Here is a 24,028-nt window from a genome sequence, read left to right as displayed (position 1 = left end):
GTCTATTCCATGAAATAATACAAGAAAACTTCCCAGACTTGAAGAATGAGACAGAATCCCAAATCCTAGAAGCCTACAGGACGCCGAATGTGCAAAATCATAAGAGATCCACACCTAGACACATTATAATGAAGATGCCCAACATACAGAATAAGGAGAGAATTTTAAAAGCTACAAGAGAAAGGAAGCAGATTACATTTAGGGGCAAGCCAATCAGGATAACAGCTGATCTTTCAACACAGACTCTGAAAGCTAGAAGATCCTGGAATAACATATTTCAAACACTGAAAGATAATGGGTTCCAACCAAGAATTGTGTATCCAGCGAAATTAAGCTTCAGGATGGAGAATGAAATTAAAACCTTCCACGATAAACAAAGGTTTAAAGAATTCGCAGCTAGAAAACCATCTCTTCAAAACATCCTAGCCAAAGTATTACAGGAAGAGGAAATGGAAAATAACAATGAAAACCAACAGTGGGAGGTAGGACAGTAAAGGGGGGGGGGAAACAATCAAAGAGGAAAACAAACAATGTTTAGTAACAGAAATAAACAAATATGGCTGGAAGAACAACCCATATCTCAATAATAACCCTAAATGTTAATGGCTTAAACTCACCAATTAAGAGACACAGGCTAGTAGAATGGATCACAAAACAAGACCCAACAATATGCTGCCTACAGGAGACGCATTTGATAGGAAAAGACATACATAGGCTGAAGGTGAAAGGTTGGGAAAAATCATATCACTCATATGGACTTCGGAAACAAGCAGGCGTGTCCATACTCATATCAAATAAAATAGATTTCAAGCCAAAGTTAATCAAAAGAGATAAAGAGGGACACTACATACTGCTTAAGGGAACCATACACCAACAAGACATAACAATCATAAATATTTATGCCCCAAACAATGGTGCAGCTATGTTCGTCAAACAAACTCTTCTCAAGTTCAAGAGTCTAATAGACCACCACACCATAATCATGGGAGACTTCAACACACCTCTCTCGCCACTGGACAGATCTTCCAAACAAAAGTTGAATAAGGAAACTATAGAACTCAATAACACTATTAATAACCTAGACCTAATTGACATATATAGAGTATACCACCCAACATCAAGCAGTTACACTTTTTTCTCAGCAGCACATGGATCCTTCTCAAAAATAGATCATATATTATGTCACAGGGCAACTCTTAGACAATATAAAGGAGTAGAGATATTACCATGCATCTTATCTGATCATAATGGAATGAAACTGAAAATCAACGATAAAAGAAGGAAGGAAAAAGCATACATCAATTGGAGAATGAACAATAGGTTACTGAATGATCAATGGGTTATAGAAGACATCAAGGAGGAAATTAAAAAATTCTTAGAGATAAATGAAAACACAGACACAACATATCGGAATCTATGGGACACATTGAAAGCAGTTCTAAGAGGAAAATTCATTGCTTGGAGTTCATTCCTTAAAAAAAGAAAAAACCAACAAATAAATGATCTCATACTTCATCTCAAAATCCTTGAAAAAGAAGAGCAAAACAACAGCAAAAGAAGTAGAAGGCAAGAAATAATTAAAATCAGAGCTGAAATTAATGAAATCGAAACAAAAGAAACAATTGAAAAAATTGACAAAACTAAAAGTTGGTTCTTTGAAAAAATAAACAAAATCGACAGACCCTTAGCGATGCTAGTGAAGAGAAGAAGAGAGAGAACTCAAATTACTAGCATACGGGATGAAAAAGGCAATATCACAACAGACACTTCAGAAATACAGAAGATAATCAAAAACTATTTTGAATCCTTATACTCCAATAAATTAGAAGATAGTGAAGGCATAGATAAATTTCTTAAGTCATATGATCTGCCCAGATTGAGTCAGGAGGATATAGAAAACCTAAACAGACCAATATCAATTGAGGAGATAGAAGAAACCATCAAAAGACTACCAACTAAGAAAAGCCCAGGTCCCGATGGGTATACAGCAGAATTTTACAAAACCTTTAAAGAAGAACTAATACCAATACTTTTCAAGCTACTTCAGGAAATAGAAAAGGAGGGAGAACTTCCAAATTCATTCTATGAGGCCAACATCACCCTGATACCTAAACCAGACAAAGACACTTCAAAGAAAGAAAACTACAGACCAATATCTCTAATGAACCTAGATGCAAAAATCCTCAATAAAATTCTGGCGAATCGGATACAAAAACATATTAAAAAAATTGTACACCATGATCAAGTAGGATTCATCCCTGGGATGCAAGGCTGGTTCAATATACGGAAATCAATAAATGTTATTCACCACATCAATAGACTTAAAAATAAGAACCATATGATCATCTCGATAGATGCGGAAAAAGCATTTGACAAAGTACAGCATCCCTTTATGTTCAAAACTCTAGAAAAACTAGGGATAACAGGAACATACCTCAATATTGTAAAAGCAATCTATGCTAAGCCTCAGGCTAGCATTATTCTGAATGGAGAAAAACTGAAGGCATTCCCTCTAAAATCTGGAACAAGACAGGGATGCCCTCTCTCTCCACTTCTCTTCAACATAGTTCTCGAAACACTGGCCAGAGCAATTAGACAGACGAAAGAAATTAAAGGCATAAAAATAGGAAAAGAAGAAATTAAATTATCACTATTTGCAGATGATATGATTCTATATCTAGCAGACCCAAAAGGCTCTACAAAGAAACTATTAGAGCTAATAAATGAATTCAGCAAAGTGGCAGGATTTAAAATCAACACGCATAAATCAAAGGCATTCCTGTATATCAGCGACAAATCCTCTGAAATGGAAATGAGGACAACCACTCCATTCAAAATATCTTCAAAAAAAATAAAATACTTGGGAATCAACCTAACAAAAGAGGTGAAAGACTTATACAATGAAAACTACAGAACCCTAAAGAGAGAAATAGAAGAAGATCTTAGAAGATGGAAAAATATACCCTGTTCATGGATAGGCAGAACTAACATCATCAAAATGGCGATATTACCAAAAGTTCTCTATAGGTTTAATGCAATGCCAATCAAAATCCCAATGGCATTTCTTGTAGAAATAGAGAAAGCAATCATGAAATTCATATGGAAAAATAAAAGACCCAGAATAGCAAAAACAATGCTAAGCAAGAAGTGTGAATCAGGCGGTATAGCGATACCAGACTTCAAACTATACTACAGAGCAATAGTAACAAAAACAGCATGGTACTGGTACCAAAACAGGCGTGTGGACCAATGGTACAGAATAGAGGACACAGAAACCAATCCACAAAACTACAACTATCTTATATTTGATAAAGGGGCTAAAAGCATGCAATGGAGGAAGGATAGCATCTTCAACAAATGGTGCTGGGAAAACTGGAAATCCATATGCAACAAAATGAAACTGAATCCCTTTCTCTCGCCATGCACAAAAGTGAATTCAAAATGGATCAAGGAACTTGATATCAAATCAGAGACGCGCCGTCTGATAGAAGAAAAAGTTGGCTACGATCTACAGTCGGTGGGGTCGGGCTCCAAATTCCTCAATAGGACACCCATAGCACAAAAGTTAATAACTAGAATCAACAAATGGGACTTACTCAAACTAAGAAGTTTTTTTCTCAGCAAAAGAAACAATAAGAGAGGTAAATAGGGAGCCTACATCCTGGGAACAAATCTTTACTCCTCACACTTCAGATAGAGCCCTAATATCCAGAGTATACAAAGAACTCAAAAAATTAGACAATAAGAGAACAAACAACCCAATCAACAAATGGGCCAAGGACCTGAACAGACACTTCACAGAGGAGGACATACAGTCAATCAACAAGTACATGAAAAAATGCTCACCATCTCTAGCTGTCAGAGAAATGCAAATCAAAACCACCCTAAGATACCATCTCACTCCAGTAAGATTGGCAGCCATTAGGAAGTCAAACAACAACAAGTGCTGGCGAGGATGTGGGGAAAAGGGTACACTTGTACATTGCTGGTGGGACTGCAGATTGGTGCAGCCAATTTGGAAAGCAGTATGGAGATTTCTTGGAAAGCTGGGAATGGAGCCACCATTTGACCCAGCTATTCCCCTTCTTGGTCTATTCCCTAAAGACCTAAAAAGAGCATGCTACAGGGACACTGCTACATCGATGTTCATAGCAGCACAGTTCACAATAGCAAGACTGTGGAACCAACCTAGATGCCCTTCAATAGACGAATGGATAAAAAAAATGTGGCATTTATACACAATGGAGTATTACTCTGCATTAAAAAATGACAAAATCATAGAATTTACAGGGAAATGGATGGCATTAGAGCAGATTATGCTAAGTGAAGCTAGCCAATCCCTAAAAAACAAATGCCAAATGTCTTCTTTGATATAAGGAAAGTAACTAAGAACAGAGTAGGGACGAAGAACAGGAGAAGAAGATTAACATTTAACAGGGATGAGAGGTGGGAGGGAAAGGGAGAGAGAAGGTAAATTGCACGGTAATGGAAGGAGACCCTCAGGGTTATACAGTGGAGGAGGTAGAGAGAGAGGAGGGGAGGGGAGGGGAGAGGTGGGGAGGGGGGAGGGTGGATGATGGGAAAGGCAGCGGAGCACAACAGACACTAGTATGGCAATTTGTAAATCAATGGATGTGTAACTGATGTGAATCTGCAATCTGTGTATGGGGTGAAGGTGGGAGTTCATAACCCACTAGAATCAAAGTGTGGAATATGATATGTCAAGAAATTTGTAATGTTTTGAACAACCCACAATAAAAAATTAAAAAAAAAAAAAAAGATTTTGAAAATAAAAAAAAAAAAAAAAAAGAATTTACAGATCAAAAAATGAGCAAAGAGAATTAATCTCCATGCAACCTGAATTACAAAATATGTCAAAGGAAGTTCTTTTTTTATTGGTTGTTCAAAACATTACATAGCTCTTGACATCTCATATTTCATACTTTAGTCTTTTGCCTTTTTTAAAGAATTGGGTTGTTTGTTTTACTTTTGAGATTTGAAAATTCTTTACATATTCTAGTCCTTTGTTTGTTATCTGTTTTGCAAATATTTTCTCCTACTCTATAGATTTTTAAAAATCTTTCCACATGGGGTTTCTCAGAGAAGAGCTTTTCATTTTGAGAAAGTTTAACTTAACAATTTATATTTTATGGATCATAGTTTTGGTGTCAAGTCTAAGAACTCTTTGCTTAGCACTAGATTCCAAAGATTCTCTCCTGTTCTTTTTTTCTAAAAATGTAATAGTTTTGTATTTACATTTAAGTCTGTGATCCCTTCTGAGTTAATTTTTGCTTAGGGTGTGAAGATTAGGTTGAGGTTCATAATTTTTGTGTCTGTGGATGTCAAATTGCTCCAGTACTGTTCATTGAAAAGGTTATCCTTTTTTGGAATTGAGTTTGTACATTTTTTGTTTCTCTTTTTTTTGGGGGGTGGGGATACCAGGGATTCAACTCAGGGGCACTCAACCACTGAGCCACATCCCCAGCCCTATTTTGCATTTTATTTAGAGACAAGGTCTCACTCTTGCTGAGGCTGGCTTTGAACTCACGATTCTCCTGCCTCAGCCTCCAAAACCAGTGGTATTACAGGCATGCACCACCATGCCCAGATGTAGGCTTTTCAAAAACCAGTAGAGCATATTTATATGGGTATATTTCTGAGGCTTCTATTTGTTTAATTCATCTTGTGTCTATCCTTCTGCCAATACTATACTGTCTTGTTATAGCTATATATTACGACTTAATATTGGGTCCAGTGATTCCTCTCACCTTACCCTTCTTTTTAAAAGTTGGTTTATTATTACTCTAAGGCTTATGCATTTCTTTACATTTCTGTAAATTTTCAGACTGTACCTGCATAAAACCTGGTTGGAATTTTCATGGGAATTGCATTATATCTGTATATCATTTTGGGGAAAACTGGCGTCTTTACTAGGTTAAAATTCCCAACCTATGTACATGGTATGCCTTTTCATTTTTTATGGTTTTATTTGGTTTCTTTCATTAGCATTTTGTGATTTTTGACATATACATATTTTGTTAATCACTGGAGTTATTGTAACTAGCTTCTTGGTTTCTACCTGTTCTTTTTTACGATGCAGAAATGTAATTGATTTTTGACTGTTAATTTTGTAATCTGTAACCTTACTAAACTCAATTATAGTTTACTGTGGAGATTCTTTTTTTCCATGGGGATTCTTTGGGATTTTCTGTGCAAATAAACCACATAATCCGCAAAAAAAAAAAAAAAAAAGAAATTATCAATAAAATTATTGAAAAAAGATTTTCCAGAATTACAAGACTTAGGGTTTTAGATTGAAGGAGCTCACTGAATGCCCAATAAACTGGACTAAAGAAGATACTCATCAGAGTATGTTTTCATGAATTTTTAGAAACTTGATTAAAAAAAAATCACGTCTTCTGTAAAGAGAAAATAGATTTCACACAAAGAATCAAGAATCAGAATTGAAGTAGTCCATAAATACTTAGTACCCACTATGTGTCGGGTAGTGAACGAAACTTAAAGACCCATCTGCTGCTCTCATTTTGATTTAACTAGCACCACTGATATCCAAAAAACAGTGCATCCATGACTTTATGAATCTGAGGCATTTCCACCTAGAACACTGTACCAGCAAAAGTTGTCGTTAGGGTAACAGTAGACATAAACTTAAAAATATGCTTCCTGGGGCTGCATTGTGGCTCAGTGGTAGAGCACTTGCTTAGCACGTGTGAGGCACTGGGTTCGATTCTCAGTACCACATTAAAGAATTAAGATATCACATCCATCTACAATTAAAAGTATTTTTTTTTTTTAATATGCTTCGTGTTTTTCCTTTGGTAAGTTGTAGAATTCACCAAAACGGCGGAGGAAACAAACAAGAGTTACAATCACTGAAACTGGAAATCAGTGTGACAACTTGAAAGAGAAGGGGAACAGTAATAATTAAGACCCCCAAAGTGACTGTTGAGCTTTACGAGCAGAAAACAAAAGTATATCAAACAAGTTAACATATCAAGAGACTGGAATAGAATTTGAAGTTGTATTAATTACATTGTATCAGTTGCACTGGAATTTGGAATTTTATTTGATTAAGGATATGAAAAGGAAATTTAAAGAAAATTAAGAATTATAAATAAAAATTGAGTAATTCATAGAAAGTAATAATAATGAATACTGTATCCTGCTTGTCTAGGACATTTATGTAGTAAATCTAGAACCTTGATTTTGGTCTAACACCCCACAAATGATGTAAGCTATATTAGTCAGATGGGATAAACAGGAGTCATGTTTATAGTAGGGAAAGTGGTCATGAAAAAAGAAGTTGCTAATTTCCAAGATGGAAGAAATAGGAAATTATATTTACCCGTAACCTGAAACAATTGAAAAATAGAACCAAAACGTGGGGAAGCCAGGCACAGTGGCACATACCTGTAATCCCAGTGACTCAGGAGGCTAGCCTCAGCAACTTAATATAAAAATAAAAAGGGATAGGGATGTAACTCAATCCCCAGTACCAGGAAAAAACAAATTGTGGAAAAATGATTTCACATAATAGTAAGACAATGAATAACAACAACAAGAACAGTTTCTGAGAGATGGGGAAAGTGAAGCAAGCCCTTTTTGTTTGTCCTTGCTTACCGCCAGGAGAGTTTCCAGCCCAAGATCCCCAAAAGAGGAACCTAGGTGGAGCCCAGTGGACTCCCTAACGGGGAGTCCTGGGAAACCAAGGCAGCCAGGTTTTTTCAGGTCAGAGTTCTGAAGAACACAGAGACAGAGAAGGAGGAGCTACAAGTATTTGCAAAGGGTACCTGGATTCTCCAGCTAAATATTAACCATGGCATGTGAGGAAACTATCCAAGTCTGACAAAGAGCCCCACAAAAGGATTACAAGAGGAAATCCCCAGTGCTAACACAGGGCCAGGAGTGGTTCCAGTTTGTGTCTCCAAGAGTAAATCACCTTCTTCTAATTTACAGGCATCAAACAGCGTACCTTTAAGCTGTTTCCCTCAGCAGTGGGAAAAAAATTAGCCCTAAAATGAACACTGCTCTTTTTCTCCTAAAGATGATTAAAACCAAGACTCAAGCAGATCAAACCATTTCCAAGTAACCTAACTATGTTCTTAAACAGAGGTCAAGAATGTTTAAGAGAATACAGAAATGTCCAGCCAGTCAGAAGTGAGAAATGATACAGAATATAAAAATAGTAAAAGAAAAACAGAGCATTAAAAGGATTATCACTATTGTGTATCATGCATTCAATTAAGAACATGTGTGGAAAACCTATAGCTTATTTTATACTTAATAGTCAAAGAATCAGCATTTTCTACCTAAAATGAAAACATGGACATATGCTTGCATAGATTCTCATAATTTCTATTCAAATCGTACTGGATGCGCTACCCAGTATACTGAGGAAAAATGAAACAAATTCATCTAGATTGGCAAGAAAGAAAAAAAGCTTTCTATTTGCAAATGACATCAACATCTATGAAGAAAATGCTACAGAACCTTCAAAAAATTCTCTAATCAGTGAGTTTAGAAGTTATTAGAACTCAGATAAATACGTAAATGTCAGTTTATTCCTATGTAGCAACTACTAACAATCAGAAATTGAAATTTTTAAAGAATATGTATACAAGGGCAAAAAAAAAGCTATAAAATATTTAGGAATCAACCTTAAGAAAGATGTGCAAACCTGTATACTGAAAAGTACATAGTATTGCTATTATAGCAAATTAAATAAAGGGAGAGAGATACTTGTATTCATGAGCCATAGACTCAATATTGTTAAGATGTTAATTCTTCCAGACTGATTAAAAGGCCCAATGATATTGCTATCAAAATCCTAGTAGGATTTAGTATAAGTTAACCTGATTTGAAAATTTATATGTGAATACAAGTGGTATTTAAAATAAGTATTGGAATGTTGATATGACCTGATTTCAAGAAACATAAAGCTATAATAATCATTAGATAGCATGCTACTGAGAGTCAAGAAATAGACTCATTACATATATGGTTTATTGATTTTCAATGAATATGCAAAGACAGCTTGAAAATGTACTTTTTCTTTTCAACGTATGGTGCTAAACTATTGGATATTTACATGAAAGTTATTTACCTCGGTCCATGGCAAAGTATGCAAAAAGTAACTCAAAATAATAGACCTAGAAAACGTAGGAGAAAATCTCGTCCTTGGGCCAAGCAAATATCCATAAATAAAACACCCAAATTGTGATTTATAAATGGAAAACTTTTTACCTTCATCAAAATTAAGATCTTTTGATCTTTCAAATACATTATTAAAGAATACAAAGTAAGTCATAGAATGAGAGGAAATATTTACATAATACATATTACACAAAGACTTTAATCCAGAACATAGATAGCTCTTAAATCTTAATTATAAGAAATGAATTAACCCAATTTAAAGAAAAATTTCACAGATATTTCATCAAAGACATATGATAGCAAAAAGGAATATGAAACACATTACTTAACAAGGAAATGCAATCTAAAACTGCAGTTGGGTACTACCACATACCTTTTAGTATAGCTAAAATTCAAAACAACTCTGAGCATAACAAATATTGGCACAGATGTGGAGAAACTGGAACTCTGAAACGCTAGCTATAGGAATGTCATAGTACAACCTACTTTGGTAACTAGTCCAGTGGATTGCTAGAACTTTAAACACCTATCACAGAACCTGGTCATTTCACTCCTAGGAATTCCCCCAAGAGAAATGAAAGCCTATGTCTACACAGAGACTTTGATATGAATGCTCAGTTCAGCATTATTCTTAATAAACAAAGTATATAAACAAGCCAAATACCTATCAACAAGAAATGGATAAACAGTATGTTCCATGAATTGGAATACCACTCAGCAGTATAAGGGAATGAACTATAGAAACATACAACAGAATGCATTAATATTAAAATTATGCTGAGAGAGAGAAACCAGGCCCTAAGAAGTATAGTTTGGGGTCCAATATGGTCTTCTCTCCCAAAAAGCACATATTGTATATTTCTCCTTACATACAAATCAACCAAATAACAGAAAGTCAATCAGTGGTTTTCTGGGGCTGTGAGGAAATATTCAGGGGCCTGAAATCACTTTGCTTTCAGTGATGGTTTCACAAGGGGGTGTATGTGTGTGTGTATGTGTGTGAGTGTGTGTGTGCACATGCGCGTGCGCTCGTGCATGCATGTTCATATGTATGTGTGTATGAGTATCACAAAACTTAACCAAATTATGTACTTTAAATGTGTGCAGTTCATTGTATGACACACCTATAAATAAAGCTATTTCAAAAAATAGATGCAGTGCTGAGGAATGTGACTCAGTGGTAGAGCACCTGCCTAGTGTTGCAAAGCCCTGGTTTCATCCCCAACACTGAAGAAAAAAAAAAAGGAGGAGTAGGAGAAGGAAGGAGAGAGGGGAGGGGAGAGGAGGAGAGGGAGGAGGAGGAGGAGGAGAAAAAAAGGAAGGAAGGGAGGGAGGGAGGGAGGGAGGAAGGAAGGAAGGAAGGAAGGAAGGAAGGAAGGACAGAAGAAAAATAAATACTAAGGGCTTCTCTACTGCAGTGGGAAGTTAAGATAATATATAAAACTAAAAATCAAGTAGTAAAAATATTAGTGAGCAATTTAGGGATGTCAACTTTAAGACTGAGATGTTTTCCTCTAGAAATGCACAAATTATTTAGGGTGTGTGGAGCAAATATAAAAGACTTCTATTTTTCATAATAAAAGTCTGTCAGAAGAAGTTTTCTCTTTAGATGACATGCATACATAAATTTAATAAAAATAAATAGTATAATTTTAAAATAAACAAGAAAATGATGGGCTGGGGTTGTGGCTCAGTGGCAGAGGGCTTGCCTATCATGTGTGAGACACGGGGTTCGATTCTCAGCACCACATATAAGTAAATGAATAAGATAAAAGTCCATCAACATCTAAAAATATATTTTTGAAAATTTAAAAAAATAAACAAGAATATGAGTAATCATAGGGCAGGTCTATGCAGTCTCATTTATCTGTGAGATTCATTTACCAGAGTTCGAATGAGGTTGACTTCAATTTACTCAGATTAGTTATTAAACATGGCTGGATTTTATTTGGTAATTGAGTGTTTTCCACTTTGCCTTGCCATTACAGAGCTGAGAGAGTAGTAAAAACCCAAAATATTTATCCTGAAAAGCAGAACAAAATGATTCCCTTTTTTTAAAATGTGTTTTGTGAAGATTAATTAAGCTTCTGTGTAGTTATTTTCTGTACTTTATTGATTCAGGATTACTTGTACTCTGTAAATGTGTTGAATTACTTACACATCATGGGCAGCTAATGCTAATTCAGAACATACCCAGTGGGACCTCAGACTCCTGAAATGCTAAATGTAATCTGGGGATCAGTAACATTCCATTCATAAAATGTGTCACCCACAGGTTAGTGGAAATAAACAATAGGAAAGACAATGGATGGATTATGCAAATGCACTGAAAGATTAAGCAGGGGGAGGGAACTACAAGAACCCAATTTGTGTTTTATTTCAACATGGATTACGGTTTATAGTATAGAAAATGATTAAAGCTACTTTGCTAATTTGCTAATGCTCTTAAAAAAAAAAAGCACCACAGCACAGAGAAAACTATTAAAATAAATTAGTTGTGGCTGTTTTTTTTTCTAGGGGGGTGAATAAAGGGGTGAGTAGAAGCAAGGTTAAGGAAAATTTTAACAGTAAATATAATGATAAACAGTATTCTGAAGGAAAAAAAGTTAAGTGACTAAATTTATATAGTATTAATTTGCATGTATCTGTGACTAGTGAAAGTTTTATGAACCTAAGACCTAATCCTGAGATAAATTCAATTACTGCTTTGTTTTAAAAGAAAGAGAGGAATCAGTCTTTTTCTTTAAAATCATGCATAAAACAAATTATACTTAAAACATGATTGGGAGGGAAACCTGTTTGAATCATAGTATGCAAAAATTTATTTCATTATTGCATCTGAGAAAACAAGTCCACCAAGTCCCTAAATAATGGAAAAGGACATGAAGATGAGTTTGCAGATTTCTAAGTCAGAGCAAGGTGGCAGCCTAAGGAAAGCCAGCTGCCTGTAGCCCTTGATCTTGAAGAGGGACATGGCAGTAGGAGGTGCTTTGCTGGACCTGGCTGAACAAGCAAAGAGCTGCAGATGGATGAAATAGCTCTGATACTCAGTAACTCTTTAAGTGGAAATTGACCTGAAGAAGGACTCCCTTGTCAAGAGCAATGAACCTATTAACACCTGGTGGCAACTGACATTAAAAGAAGTCCACTCCTTTTCCTAGCCATCTCTAACCCTGATTTCAGAACATCCTCATTACCTGCCCGCCCTCCAGTTGTTGCTATTTAGTTGGAATACATGGGACTAGAAATACGTGGGACAGATGACTGTGCTGACCGATGAAGTGCAGAGGGTTTGTGTGGTGTAGGGAGAAAGAAGAATTAGACACCATGGTAGCAAGGCAGAGTATCAGCAAAGGGGATGGGGAACTTGTGCAGATGTTTCCATCTCCAAACACACTAATTATGGGAAGAAACGGGAGAAATCATTTCATTTTCTCCTAGAGCTTTAATAATAACAAACCTTGAAACAAGAAATTATTAGGTAGTGCATATTAATTGTCTCTTTGTGAATGACCCTTGAGGCTGCTTTTAATTGAGTGTCCTCTTTGAATACATGCTTCATCAAAACTCAACTTTTTCATCACAGTTGATACCTTTATTATTTAAAGCTTTTAAATCATAGGGCTAGGTAAATTTTAGCAGTTAAAAAGTTTTCCTGGATGAGATAATGCTATTTTTAAGCTGTTTCTGTGTTTTTCTAATAATGCCAAGTAATATAAGTGGGAATCATTTACCTCTTGGATATTAAATGTTTGACTTTTTTGTTCCTTCTTTTGTCTTTAAAGATATTGCTTTCCCTTTGGACGACCTGAAGGTGCTCTAAAAGCTACACTCTCATTACTTGAAAGGGTATGTTTGAACATTACTTTGTAAAGTCTATTTGCATTCTGAATTTCTGTGTATATTGGTTATTGAACTAGGTATACAGTCTCATCCCTCATAGTCTACTACAAGAGTTTGTTGCATTTCCTGAATTTATTACCTTTTCTTACTACATTCAAGTTCTCCCGCTACCAGCTTCTCCCTCCTGGAAGACTTTCCACTGCCATCCTGTTTTTTTGATAATATCCATATTTCTTTTTTTTTAAAAGGTTTTTAAAAGATGGAAACAGTATCTTTATTTACTTTACTTATTTTTATGTGGTGCTGAGGGATCAAACCCAGGGCCTCACATGTGTGAGGCAAGTGCTCTACCACTGAGCTATAACCCCAGCCCATGATAATATCCATATTTCCACCTCTTTTTTTTTCCTCTCATGAATTAATCTTCTCTTGTTTCAGTTAATTATGTCTGTTTTTCAAGGTCTTTTATTATCTCTTCAACTTTATTTGTACTTTTGCTTGCCACTGTCCTCAGTGACTATCACAGTATGTCATTTAATATGTACAAACACATCACTCCTGTCATTCGTTCCATTCAAAATACGTCTTGGAATTTATTTCACTTCAATTTATATGTTTCTTTAAATGAATTCACAAGTTGTAGAAAGTGTTTTGCCCTACAAGATAAATAGCAAATAAGAGTTTAAATTCATGCTAAAAATCAATTTTAAATGAAAGTATACACTTCTGTTTGTGTGGCAGTTGAGGTTTGAGGTATCTTTTTCATTCCTCTATAGATCTCATATGCTAGTTGGATGCTAATGGTTAAACATGTTGAGTAACATGGTCAGCTCCTTTTCAATATCAGAATTTAAAAGAATTTCTGGGTATCATCTATAGCTCATGATTCAGTTATCCTGGTCCCGATTTATCGACTGGTTCTTGTGTATTTTTCTGCCAAATTAACTTTAGAGATTTTCATTTTTTATTAGCAACTCCACTAAAAACAGAAAGGGAGGACATTGCTCAGATATTACAGCCCCATTACAGTGACTTAAGAACAAGGGATATGAGGACTAGAACTGATGATTAAAATGAAATCTTCGGATTATGGACTGATTTCATTTATATACCCCTGTCTTATCCCTGATTGTTGAGCACTGTGTGATAGAAATATTATAATAAAATTATGGTGTGCTAGAATTTTTGTAATAAAAGTTGCATGTAACCCAAGCTTTTCAGAATATTCATTTCATTCGGTTCATTAAGATATATGCATAAACTGAAATCAATAAAGACTGCTTTACTTTTGGGAACTGCATCCCATCACGTTGTACCTAGGGCAGCCTCTCTGGATCCTGGTTTCCATGGCAGAGCTGCCCTCCTCCTCGCAGCAGGGAACAGTTAGTAATAGCAGAGATGCCCTCATGCCCTGCATTTGAGAGGTGACACGATGAACAGTGACCTTTATTCCAGTTTTAGTCACAATCACACTTCCTGGTGAACTGAGAGAGAAATGTTAAGGACCATTTCTTTATTTTTTTTTTAATGTCTCTTACTGACAACTTAGAAAAATAAAATTAAATCTACATGTGTATCCTTAATACCTATGAAACCTGGGAAGAACACAGGAAGGAAGTATGAAAACAGAAGTTGGTGTCTCTTGCTTCACCAGAAAAGAGGATTCAAGTTTACCCCATTCCAAATTAAGTGCCCAGATCTCACAATATATGAAATATTGCCTAATTTAAGCCCTAGACTCACCTCTGTGGCAGTCATACATTGTAATTTCTAGTAGCTATTTCAGCTATTTAAAGTTTATTGTCATTGGAAGCCTAATGATAAAATTAATAATTCTTCCTAACAAAATTGATCTTAATGTTAAACTTTAGCAATAATCATATTTAATAGAGTGATGCATGTTTAATGTTTACATGTATTTTATTATGCACAACCAGATTTTTCTGGCTACAGAGAATCTAAAGTACAGTTCTAATTAAAGTGTCAGAATAGCATGAAGAAGAGTTGAATTTGATAAAGGAAGAAATTTTGTAAATGATAAAGTTTATTGTTTTCAAAAAAGGCAATCTTGCATAATAAAATGGTTAAAATGGTTATCAGACTCTTGGATGACTGAATAAATTAGAGTTGGCAATATCCTTAGTGATGAGGCTGATTTTAAAAAATGAATGAAATAATGATTAAATAGCTTTTTTTCATGTTCTTTCAATATTTCTTTCAAGACAGCACACTAATAAAATAATTAGAGCACTTACAAAAGCATCAACTTTATATTTTGTCATATATTTTATCGTTTAAATATAAGCACAACAAGAAAAACTGTGCTCACTATATTGGAGTTTGACTAATCAAAAGTTATTTGAGCAGTTGCATCACTAAGAAAGTTTTAGGGAAAATGATCAACGAGTCATTATAAAAGTATTTACAGTATGACATTTTGAATTTTGGATATAATTGTATTTGCTCCTTGCCAGTAAAATAAAAGGTTTTAAGGAAAACTCCAAAAACACATTTTTGGAACCCAACAGAGAATAATTAGTTATTTTGTTCAAAACTTCGGGAAGTTTCCATATAGTTTAGTCTTTGATACATTTCACTAAAACTTCTTTCCCCTTATTTTTATAGTTTGTGACAGTAATGTTCAGTAGATCACAATCATTAAGGTTTAATTAGTGAAAGAAGTCCTTTTGATTTTTATAGAGATCGAGCAGTATGCCTATTCTTAGTGGAATTTCTCTTAATATTTTCAAATATATTGCTCAGAAGAGCTAGGACATTTAATTAGAGAAGGACAAGACAAACTTTGGTTATTATTTGTCCCAGGAACTGTAATCCTGACCTGAAACAGCTGCTCTAATGGTGTCTTGGGTCCCTTGAGGAAAAGTGACAGTCACACTGAATGGTGGCCTGGCCTATGGGAGGTTTGGATGTGCATAAATGAGGCTTAGACAGGAGGAACCAAGATCTGAGGATTAGGTTCCCAGTTGTGAAGTGCCGACCGGTTACTTACCCCCAAGTTACAGAGGACCCCTTCCCCCTCCCCAGGAATAGGCGTGTCTAGGACAATTTGTGTCATTTAAGTATTTATTTTATGCAACATCTATCTTCTATCTGTCTCTCCCCCCCCCCTCACCTCTTTCTTGGTAGGTTTTAATGAAAGATATTGCCACTCCCATACCAGCAGAAGAGGTGAAGAAAGTGGTCAGAAAATGCCTCGAGAAAGCTGCCTTGATCAATTACACTAGACTCACAGAATATGCCAAAATAGAAGGTTAGTGCAGTGAGCAATTGCCCAAGTGGCAGGGAGAGCCAACAATGCCTATTAACTGAGTTTTCTATGAGAAGTCTTTCCTTTCCTGAACGGTCCTGGACCATGGCAAAGGGAAATGTCTCATTAAAATCTCAGCTGGTGAACTGAAGAGCTTTTTCCTATTCATTGCTTTAATATGCCTCCTGGGACTCTGCTTGAATGAAAGACCCAGGATTCGTGCCTAAGTTGTCCTTTGTTCTTATTTTGAGTTTTCGAGAAACCAAAAGGTGTTTTCACGGGCTGTATTTTTTGACATTACTGTAAGTATGTCTAACATTTCAATGTTGGGCTGTGCACTCTTTCCTGATCAGTCTCAGTGTAGTATTATGTAATTTTATTTTCTATTCTGCAGTGTCACTCAGAGAAGGAAGAAACTTGTTGATTATTGTGAGGGCTGAAATAAACCAATAGAACTTCCTGCAGCTTTTAATTGCTTGTGATATATTGATGCATTTGAAAGATTAGATCTCTCAAGGGGACTGTGCATTTTTTTTCTCTTTCTTTGGGTTTTATTCATTTTAAACATATTTAAAATGTTCAGAGATAAACAGATTGGAATTTGTGACAAAATCGGCATCTATTCATTGATCCTTTGAAAGACTTATTTAAAAGAACGAAAAAAGACCTCTGATTCTTTACTCGAATTACCATAAAACTGACCTATGTAAATACATAGCATTACCTGAGGGAGAAAGAAGTTTGAAGTTAATATTAAATACTTATATCTGAAAATAAAAAGCAAGTCATCCTTTAGAAAAATTGTAGTAACAATGGAAATTTTTTCTTAGTGAATTATAAATTTATGAATTAGTTAATATTAGGATAGTATTATCAAAATTCAGGCAATGGAAAACATCTGATTATAATTGGTTGTGCTATCACTCCTTTTTTCTCTCTAAATCTGGTCAAGCTCTCTAACAAGCATGTGATAACCAACCTCCTGAGTGATTAACAAAAAAGCCATCTCATCACTATAGCAACCAATATTATATCACGAGAGTAACAACATGACACCTCCTTAGTTACCAGTTTAACATCATTAATTATGATATCATGTCGTGTTAAAGCAAAAGCAGTGAATATTAGATCATTTGCGGAAAGTGGAAGATAAACACATTGGTCTTCAGTTTTGAATACTCATTCAAATAATTTTCATGTTCAGGAGTATTAAGTGTTCTGAACAGAGATTCTATGAATTAACATAAAAATGGACATATTAAAACCTTTCAGATATGTTAAAGAGAAAAAAAGTTTGTGCATACCTTCAATAAGCACAACATTATTTCGTATAAATGTCATCAACCTTATCCAAAACACTATGTGGTTCCTTTTGTTCTTCATTGTTAGATAACAATTTTTGACCATTACCCTATTCAAAAATACTGAAAAGATACACAATATATTTTTCTATGAACCCATGTATTTTATTATAGTCATGGAGCCAAGTTAAAATGAATAAAGAAACTTCTTTTACTTGTGCATGTAAAGATAACTCTGTATTAGTAAAAGCCTATGCTGGACCAAATGGAGAATGAGCAGAGACCACACCTGCCTCACCTCATATCTCCAGTCTAGCGTGAGAATATTCGAGAAAATTGATCCTAACAATCTACTCTGGTGGAACTACCAAGTAATCTCCTCTAAAAACAAAACAAACACACATATACAAAAAAAAAAAAAAAAACCCACAAACAAACAAAATGATGTGGGGCTGGGGTGTAGCTCAGTGGTAAGTGCTTGCCTGGTTTGTGATCTCCAGCACCACACACAAAAAAAAATCTCTTGCTTGTTAGCTTTTTAATTATCTACGTTCTCCCTCCTTTTTATCTTTATAAAATATGCTTTTGTTTTGTGTCTAGGAACAGGCCAAGAACAAAACAAATTTAAGTTGGAAATAGTAAGGAGAACTTACTTTTTCTTGTTTGACTGACCTTTTGTGTTACATGAGCAACATGACTAGGCTTTGCTTTACTCCTAAATTCTCTTTTCTTATGTTTTAGGCCTGGCAGAAAAGGAAACAGGTAATTAATGTCTCTGCATGCGTGTGCCATTATTTTTAATGTGGTGTGATTTTTTTGTTGTTGTCATTAAACTATTTTTTTGAAGAATACTGACATACAAAAAGCTGCATATACTTACTGTATACAGCTTGATAAATTTGAGATAAGTGTATAGCTATGAAACCATCACCAAAATCTATCCGTTATTTCCAAGAGTTTTTTCCTATCTTCCCCATCATTATTACTATTATTTGTGATAAAAACACTTACCATGAGATCTACCCTCCTAGCAATTTTTAAATGTATAATATAGTTAACTGTAGGCATTCTGCTGTGCAGTAGGTCCATAGGGTTTACTCAGCTTGCACATCTGAAACTTGGAACCCCAGGATTAATATCTGCCCTATTTTCCCTTTTCCTAACCCCTAGCAATCAGTGTTCTACACTCCACTTAAATGGGTTCAACTAGTTTAGACTTCTCCTAAGTACAAGTATGATTGCACAAATGGTGCGTCTCTACACCGTGTACAACCAGAGAATTTAAATATTGTGCTCTGTTTGTATAAAGATGAATCGAAATGCATTCTGCTGTCATGTACAACTAAGCAAAACAAATATAATCATAATAATAAAAAACAGATTTCTCATATATGGGGTTCTGCACTGTTTGTCTTTATGTATCTGCCTTATATATCAGAAGTGGGATCACTAAATCCTAGGGTACTTCTTTTTTTTTTCCACCCCCAAGAACCATCATTCTGTTTTTCATACAGACTACGCCAGATCACATTCCCATCAACAGTTCCTAAGGATTCTTATTTCCCCTTGTCCTCACCAACCCTTAGTGTGGTGGTAGGCAGTTTTTGGTTTTGATAATAGCTATTCTAACAGGAGTGAGGTGATACCTGCCACGTTCTGGTTTTGATTTCCATTTCCCTGAAGATCAGTTGTATTGAGCATTTTTCATATACCTGTTAACCATTTGTAAGTCTTTTGAGAGCTGTCTCTGTTCCTTTGCCCATATTAAATTGGTTGTTTTTTTATGATGTTGTTTGATTTGTGTTATTAAGTTGAATAAGTTCTTATGTATTCCAGGTATTAACCCCTCTGTTGGATATATAGTTTGCAAATATTTTCTTGCCTTCTGTAGTTTGCTTTTTTATCTCATCATTTCCATTGCCTCTGATAGTCTGGTGTTTTGATATTGATGAATAGCTCTCTATTATCAGAGATCATTTTGATTAGGATACTGAAAAGGCTTGAACATTTTTAGAACTATTGCTGATGCTTTGTTGGGAAAACAGGCCTTTATCTCTGTAAAAAGTTCGACAATATTTTTTGATAATGAATTCAAAGCAAAGAACCTGTAACCATGTTAATGTTATGCATTGTATTTAAAGCTTGGATACTCATCTTATTTGGAAGCAATTGCCAATATTTGAAGGGCTCTTAGAACTAGAAGAGAATACCATCTTCCTTTATCACTCTTGAAAAATAACATGAAAATAAAAAGCATAAATTCTATTACATAAAAGCAAGCGGTTCTTAACTCTGAAAGTTGTTAATCAGAAATAAGCAGAGGTTATGAAATCCCTTTCTCAGGAAAATGCTTAGAAAGAGTTTTTCTCTACAAATTTTCTCTGAAATTTCAAAGATTGTATTACTTTGTTTCTTGTACCTCTTATTATAATTATAAATAATTTAACTTTATATCCATCCTATCTTCCTGCTCTTTAGCCCCTGTGGGCACAGTCCCTTCTGACTTGTTCCTAGTGCCCCAGCACTAGGATCCTATCACTGTACCTGGTGACACAGAGGAGGCTCTCAAAACTTTGGAAAGAGGCAAGTTATTATTAGTTAGTTTCACTCAGAAACAATGGAGGAAGAGACAAATAATGTACCTTTCTAGGCCTAGTTTCCTCATTTTGGTCTTATTTACATGCAGTGTTACAGACAAGTTGATTGGATTGTTTTTCACTGAAGTCTTCTGTTAACAACTCTCCCTTCCCCCTTTCCCTCCCTCCCTCTCTTATTCCCTCTCTCTGTCCCTCTTTCTCTCTCTCCCTCCTGCTCTCCCTCCTTCTCTCTCTCCCTCCCTCTCTCCCTCTCTTTTATTGAGGGAAGCTTTTAAAATCATTTTTATTATTTGACCCTAGAAAGTGACAGGAAGGAAAAAAAAAACAGATCCATCCCCTGGAAGGGGAAAATAAGAGACCTTAAAATGTTTGATAAGTGTTCTTTAGGGGGAAAAAAATAGAATAAAAAAGATAAGGTTATTATCATCCCCACTTATGGCAACCCATTGCAATAGTAGCAGTCTCATGCTCTTTAACAAGCTTTTCAAAACATTTTATGATGTTAAACTCCACCACAATGTTATTATGAAAAATAAGTTTTTATTCTATTTTACAAAAAAAGTCCAGGTGTATCTGTGGCTTTCCCTCTGCTACAGGGTAAATAAGCCAGCCAACTGGGAATAGACTCAGGTGTCCCGATCCCTAATCTATGGGGTACACTACTTCTCCTGACAAATAGGAAGGGCTCACAGTGGACCTCCATGAAGTATGGGCAGGGGTGCCCTGTAGAGTTGCCTTGCTCTATAAAATGGAGGTGGGAAGAGGAGAAGAGATGCCACATACTCAGCTGACCCTCAATGGAAGTTTTCCCTACACTCCTATTTGGCATCCATACCACTGCTCAACCATACAGGTCAGCAACTCTAAAGTACATTTATTAAAATGAAATGCTTATTTAGAACAGAGAAAAATTGGTGTGATCTCTGATTTCAATGAATGGAGGGGAAAGCTAATATCAATTGGAGAATGTTTTGAAGTAACAGGAGTTTCTAAGAAATGAATTTGCCCTTCTTTAGTTGCATTTAGTAGCAGGTTAGACCTACAGAGTTAACTAGTAGATGTGCTTGGAGAGTACTTTTAAAAGTAGGTAAAAATGGGAATATCAACTGCATGTCTAAGAGTTCAAAAGCTTGATGACTCTTTCAAATGGTAGTCTCTTTAGCACTTATGCTATCTAAAAAGAGCAAAATTCTGCCCAAGATGTGTTGTAGTTTTGTCAATTTGACCGTCAGTGTCTCCAAGAGGTTTTCTGTTTACACTGTTCCATTAGTTTCTTAAGCAACTTTACAAAATGGAAATTTTACAGAAGAGATCACTGAGACTTCAGAAAAGACTAGTAACTTGAAGGAGGTCATGCCATTGTCACTGAAACTCTGCAGACTTGGGATTCACACCCTGTGTCTCAGACCCCAGAGCCCCTTCATAGTCTTCCTGCTGCTGCTGCCACTCCAAGACTATCTGAATCAAAGTAATGACATCTTATATAAACACTCAGGCATATCCCAAAAGCCAAGGCTTAATATTTGTTAATATTTGAACTTTTTCCAAAACCAATAATGGTTATTTGGTAATAAGAGCAAACACTTCTGTGCCTGGCACTATTCTAAACTCTTTATATATATAAAGTTACAACAATCCTTTGCAAATGAAAATTATTGTTATTATTTTTTCTTTTAAAGAAAAGTTATACAATTTGTCTACAGTCATACAGTTACCAAATGGGACATAAGAACTCACTGTTGATCTTTCTTCTTACCTTTCTCCATCTTTCTCCCTCCTGAAAAACTATAGTTAAATTTGTACTCAGTTAAAAATTGTTTTACTTTTTCTCATAGATCTTATGATGTCAGGTATTGAAAGGGATTAAAATTTAAAAATCCCCTCCCAACCCAGACAACACAACGTTCATTCACCTTACTTATTGTCCTATGATGTTAGCTACATGAGGGGAGGACATTTTGTGTTTCATAACTGCTATATCCACAGTGCTGAGACAAGTACACAGCACATATTTGGTACTCCATAAATATTTATCAAATATACAGATGAGTTTATGGCACAGACTATTATCAGGCTACTTACAGAAATAACATCTATAAGCTGGCAGGCTGCCTTGCAAAAGGTCATTTGAACCAGTCAGCAAATAATTAAAATATAGGGCAAAAACTAACCATTTAAAAAAAAATAAGAACAGAAAAACAAACCCGAGTTTTATGCTGTTATTATAAGAGGGAGAAGCAGGGAGGCACTAACTTGGGTCAGAGAGGTAGATGTTCTGGATAGCAGTTGTATTTATGGTGCTGAGTATCTAACCTGCTTCCATTGTTTTATAATCCAGCATGCTGCTCAGTTGTGACTCAAATTCACTTCCATCCTTGGAAATTCTTCAGTTGTCCATTGGCAGCATGAATGTGCATAATAAAGAGATTCTAAAATTTGGTAATGGATTAAATAAAGCCTCTCTCTAGGTGTCTTCTTTCCTTCCAGGGAATTGTTGGCACATTTCATGAGAACTGATAGTTTGTTTTGAGAACTGAAATTTCTAAAAAGCAATTCTTTTTTAATTTGGGAGCTATAAAATGCTATTTGTTTGAATTGTTTTTTTATAGTAATAATTAAGAAATCTGATTTACATTTACAACTAGCTTTCTTCTTTGGTATAATTATGCTACTAACTATCCTACTTATATAGTAGTGAGATTATTTATAATCTAGAATTCAAAATGACACTGAAACTCTGTTTTATTTTGTTTTGTTTTAGATCATATACCTTGTTGATGTAAATTAGATTTTTTTTTTTAATACCGGTGTTGAACCCAGGAGTGTTTAATCACTGAGCCACATCCCCAGCCCTTTTTATTTTTTTATTTTGAGACAGAGCCTCACTAATTTACCTAGGGCCTCACTAAGTTGCTGAGGCTGGCTTTGAACTTGCAATTTTCCTGCCCCAGCCTCCCAAATTGCTGAGATTATAGGCTTGTGCCACCATACCTGGTAGTATTATTTTTCAAGAAACATCGATGTGTTCTTTAGTTCAAAGAATTTCTTGTAAACAAGAAAAGCAATAATCCTCTCATAACAGTTCTACATTTTCCTGGAAACTCTGTATCATATTGTGACTTACAGTTGCTATTACTTTGAGCTGGCCTTGACATATCTTTCACATAGGCTTCTTGTGAATCTAGGAATGTGGAGGTGCCCTGAAGAAAAGGTGCTGTGGATAGAATAGATGAAGTCTTTGTATGGGGAGAATCTTTTTCGGCCCTCTGGTTGCCAGGTTCCCAAGTCCAAGCCCCAGTGAGCTCATTTTCAGAGTCTCAGTTGAATGGATGGGGAGGCTTCCCCAGAGGCATAGTGCTGACTTTGTTTGAAAAGAGAAGTTGCACTGTGGCAGTCCTTACGTCATTAGAATGTATGTGCCATCCAGGTAGCATTTTAATTTAGCACTGCATTGTCAGGCAATAGTGATAAATAATAAATAAATAAAAGCTTTCATGCTTGAGAACTTGTGTGCCTAAAAGCTGTGTGTGTAGACAGAACGATCCAGTTGATGAAAATGTCTGGTTAGCAGTGACTAATTTCTTGCCAATATTTCTTTTTTTGTTGTTGTTTTAATTATTTTTTTTAGTTGTCAATGGACCTTATTTATTTATATGCAGTGCTGAGAATTGAACCCAGTACCTCACACATGCTAGGCAAGCACTCTGCCACTGAGCCATAGCCCCAGTCCCTCTTGCTAATATTTCAAAGATAACAAAATAGTTTTCTCTCAAAGAAGTTTTATGTGTTTGCTTATGAATTTGTTTTAAATTGTTTGAGTATTATATGTCACCATGAACTATGGT

At 35.4% G+C, this 24,028-nt stretch overlaps 1 protein-coding gene across 8 annotated transcripts in view; it reads left to right on the top strand.

Moving 5' to 3' along the window:
- The window catches only part of Cadps2 (calcium dependent secretion activator 2), a 521,519-nt gene that overhangs the window by 396,456 nt on the left and 101,035 nt on the right, over positions 1 to 24,028 (top strand). For 4 of the 8 annotated variants that reach the window (XM_046422402.2, XM_046422401.2, XM_046422405.2 and 1 more), the window contains exons 15-17: positions 12,960 to 13,023; positions 16,165 to 16,288; positions 18,328 to 18,348. In XM_046422402.2, the coding sequence (XP_046278358.1) occupies positions 12,960 to 13,023; positions 16,165 to 16,288; positions 18,328 to 18,348 (209 nt within the window). The remainder of the gene's footprint in view (positions 1 to 12,959; positions 13,024 to 16,164; positions 16,289 to 18,327; positions 18,349 to 24,028) is intronic. The other 4 variants (XM_046422408.2, XM_046422403.2, XM_046422407.2 and 1 more) reach the window with 1 other exon arrangement.

This window comes from Marmota monax, unplaced genomic scaffold, assembly GCF_021218885.2.
Source record: "Marmota monax isolate L192 unplaced genomic scaffold, Marmota_monax_Labrador192_F-V1.1 WCK01_AAM20220418_F8-fsc00027, whole genome shotgun sequence".
Lineage (NCBI taxonomy): Eukaryota > Metazoa > Chordata > Mammalia > Rodentia > Sciuridae > Marmota > Marmota monax.
Note: the sequence above shows the minus strand (reverse complement) of the source record. Positions and strands in the feature narration are given on the sequence as shown.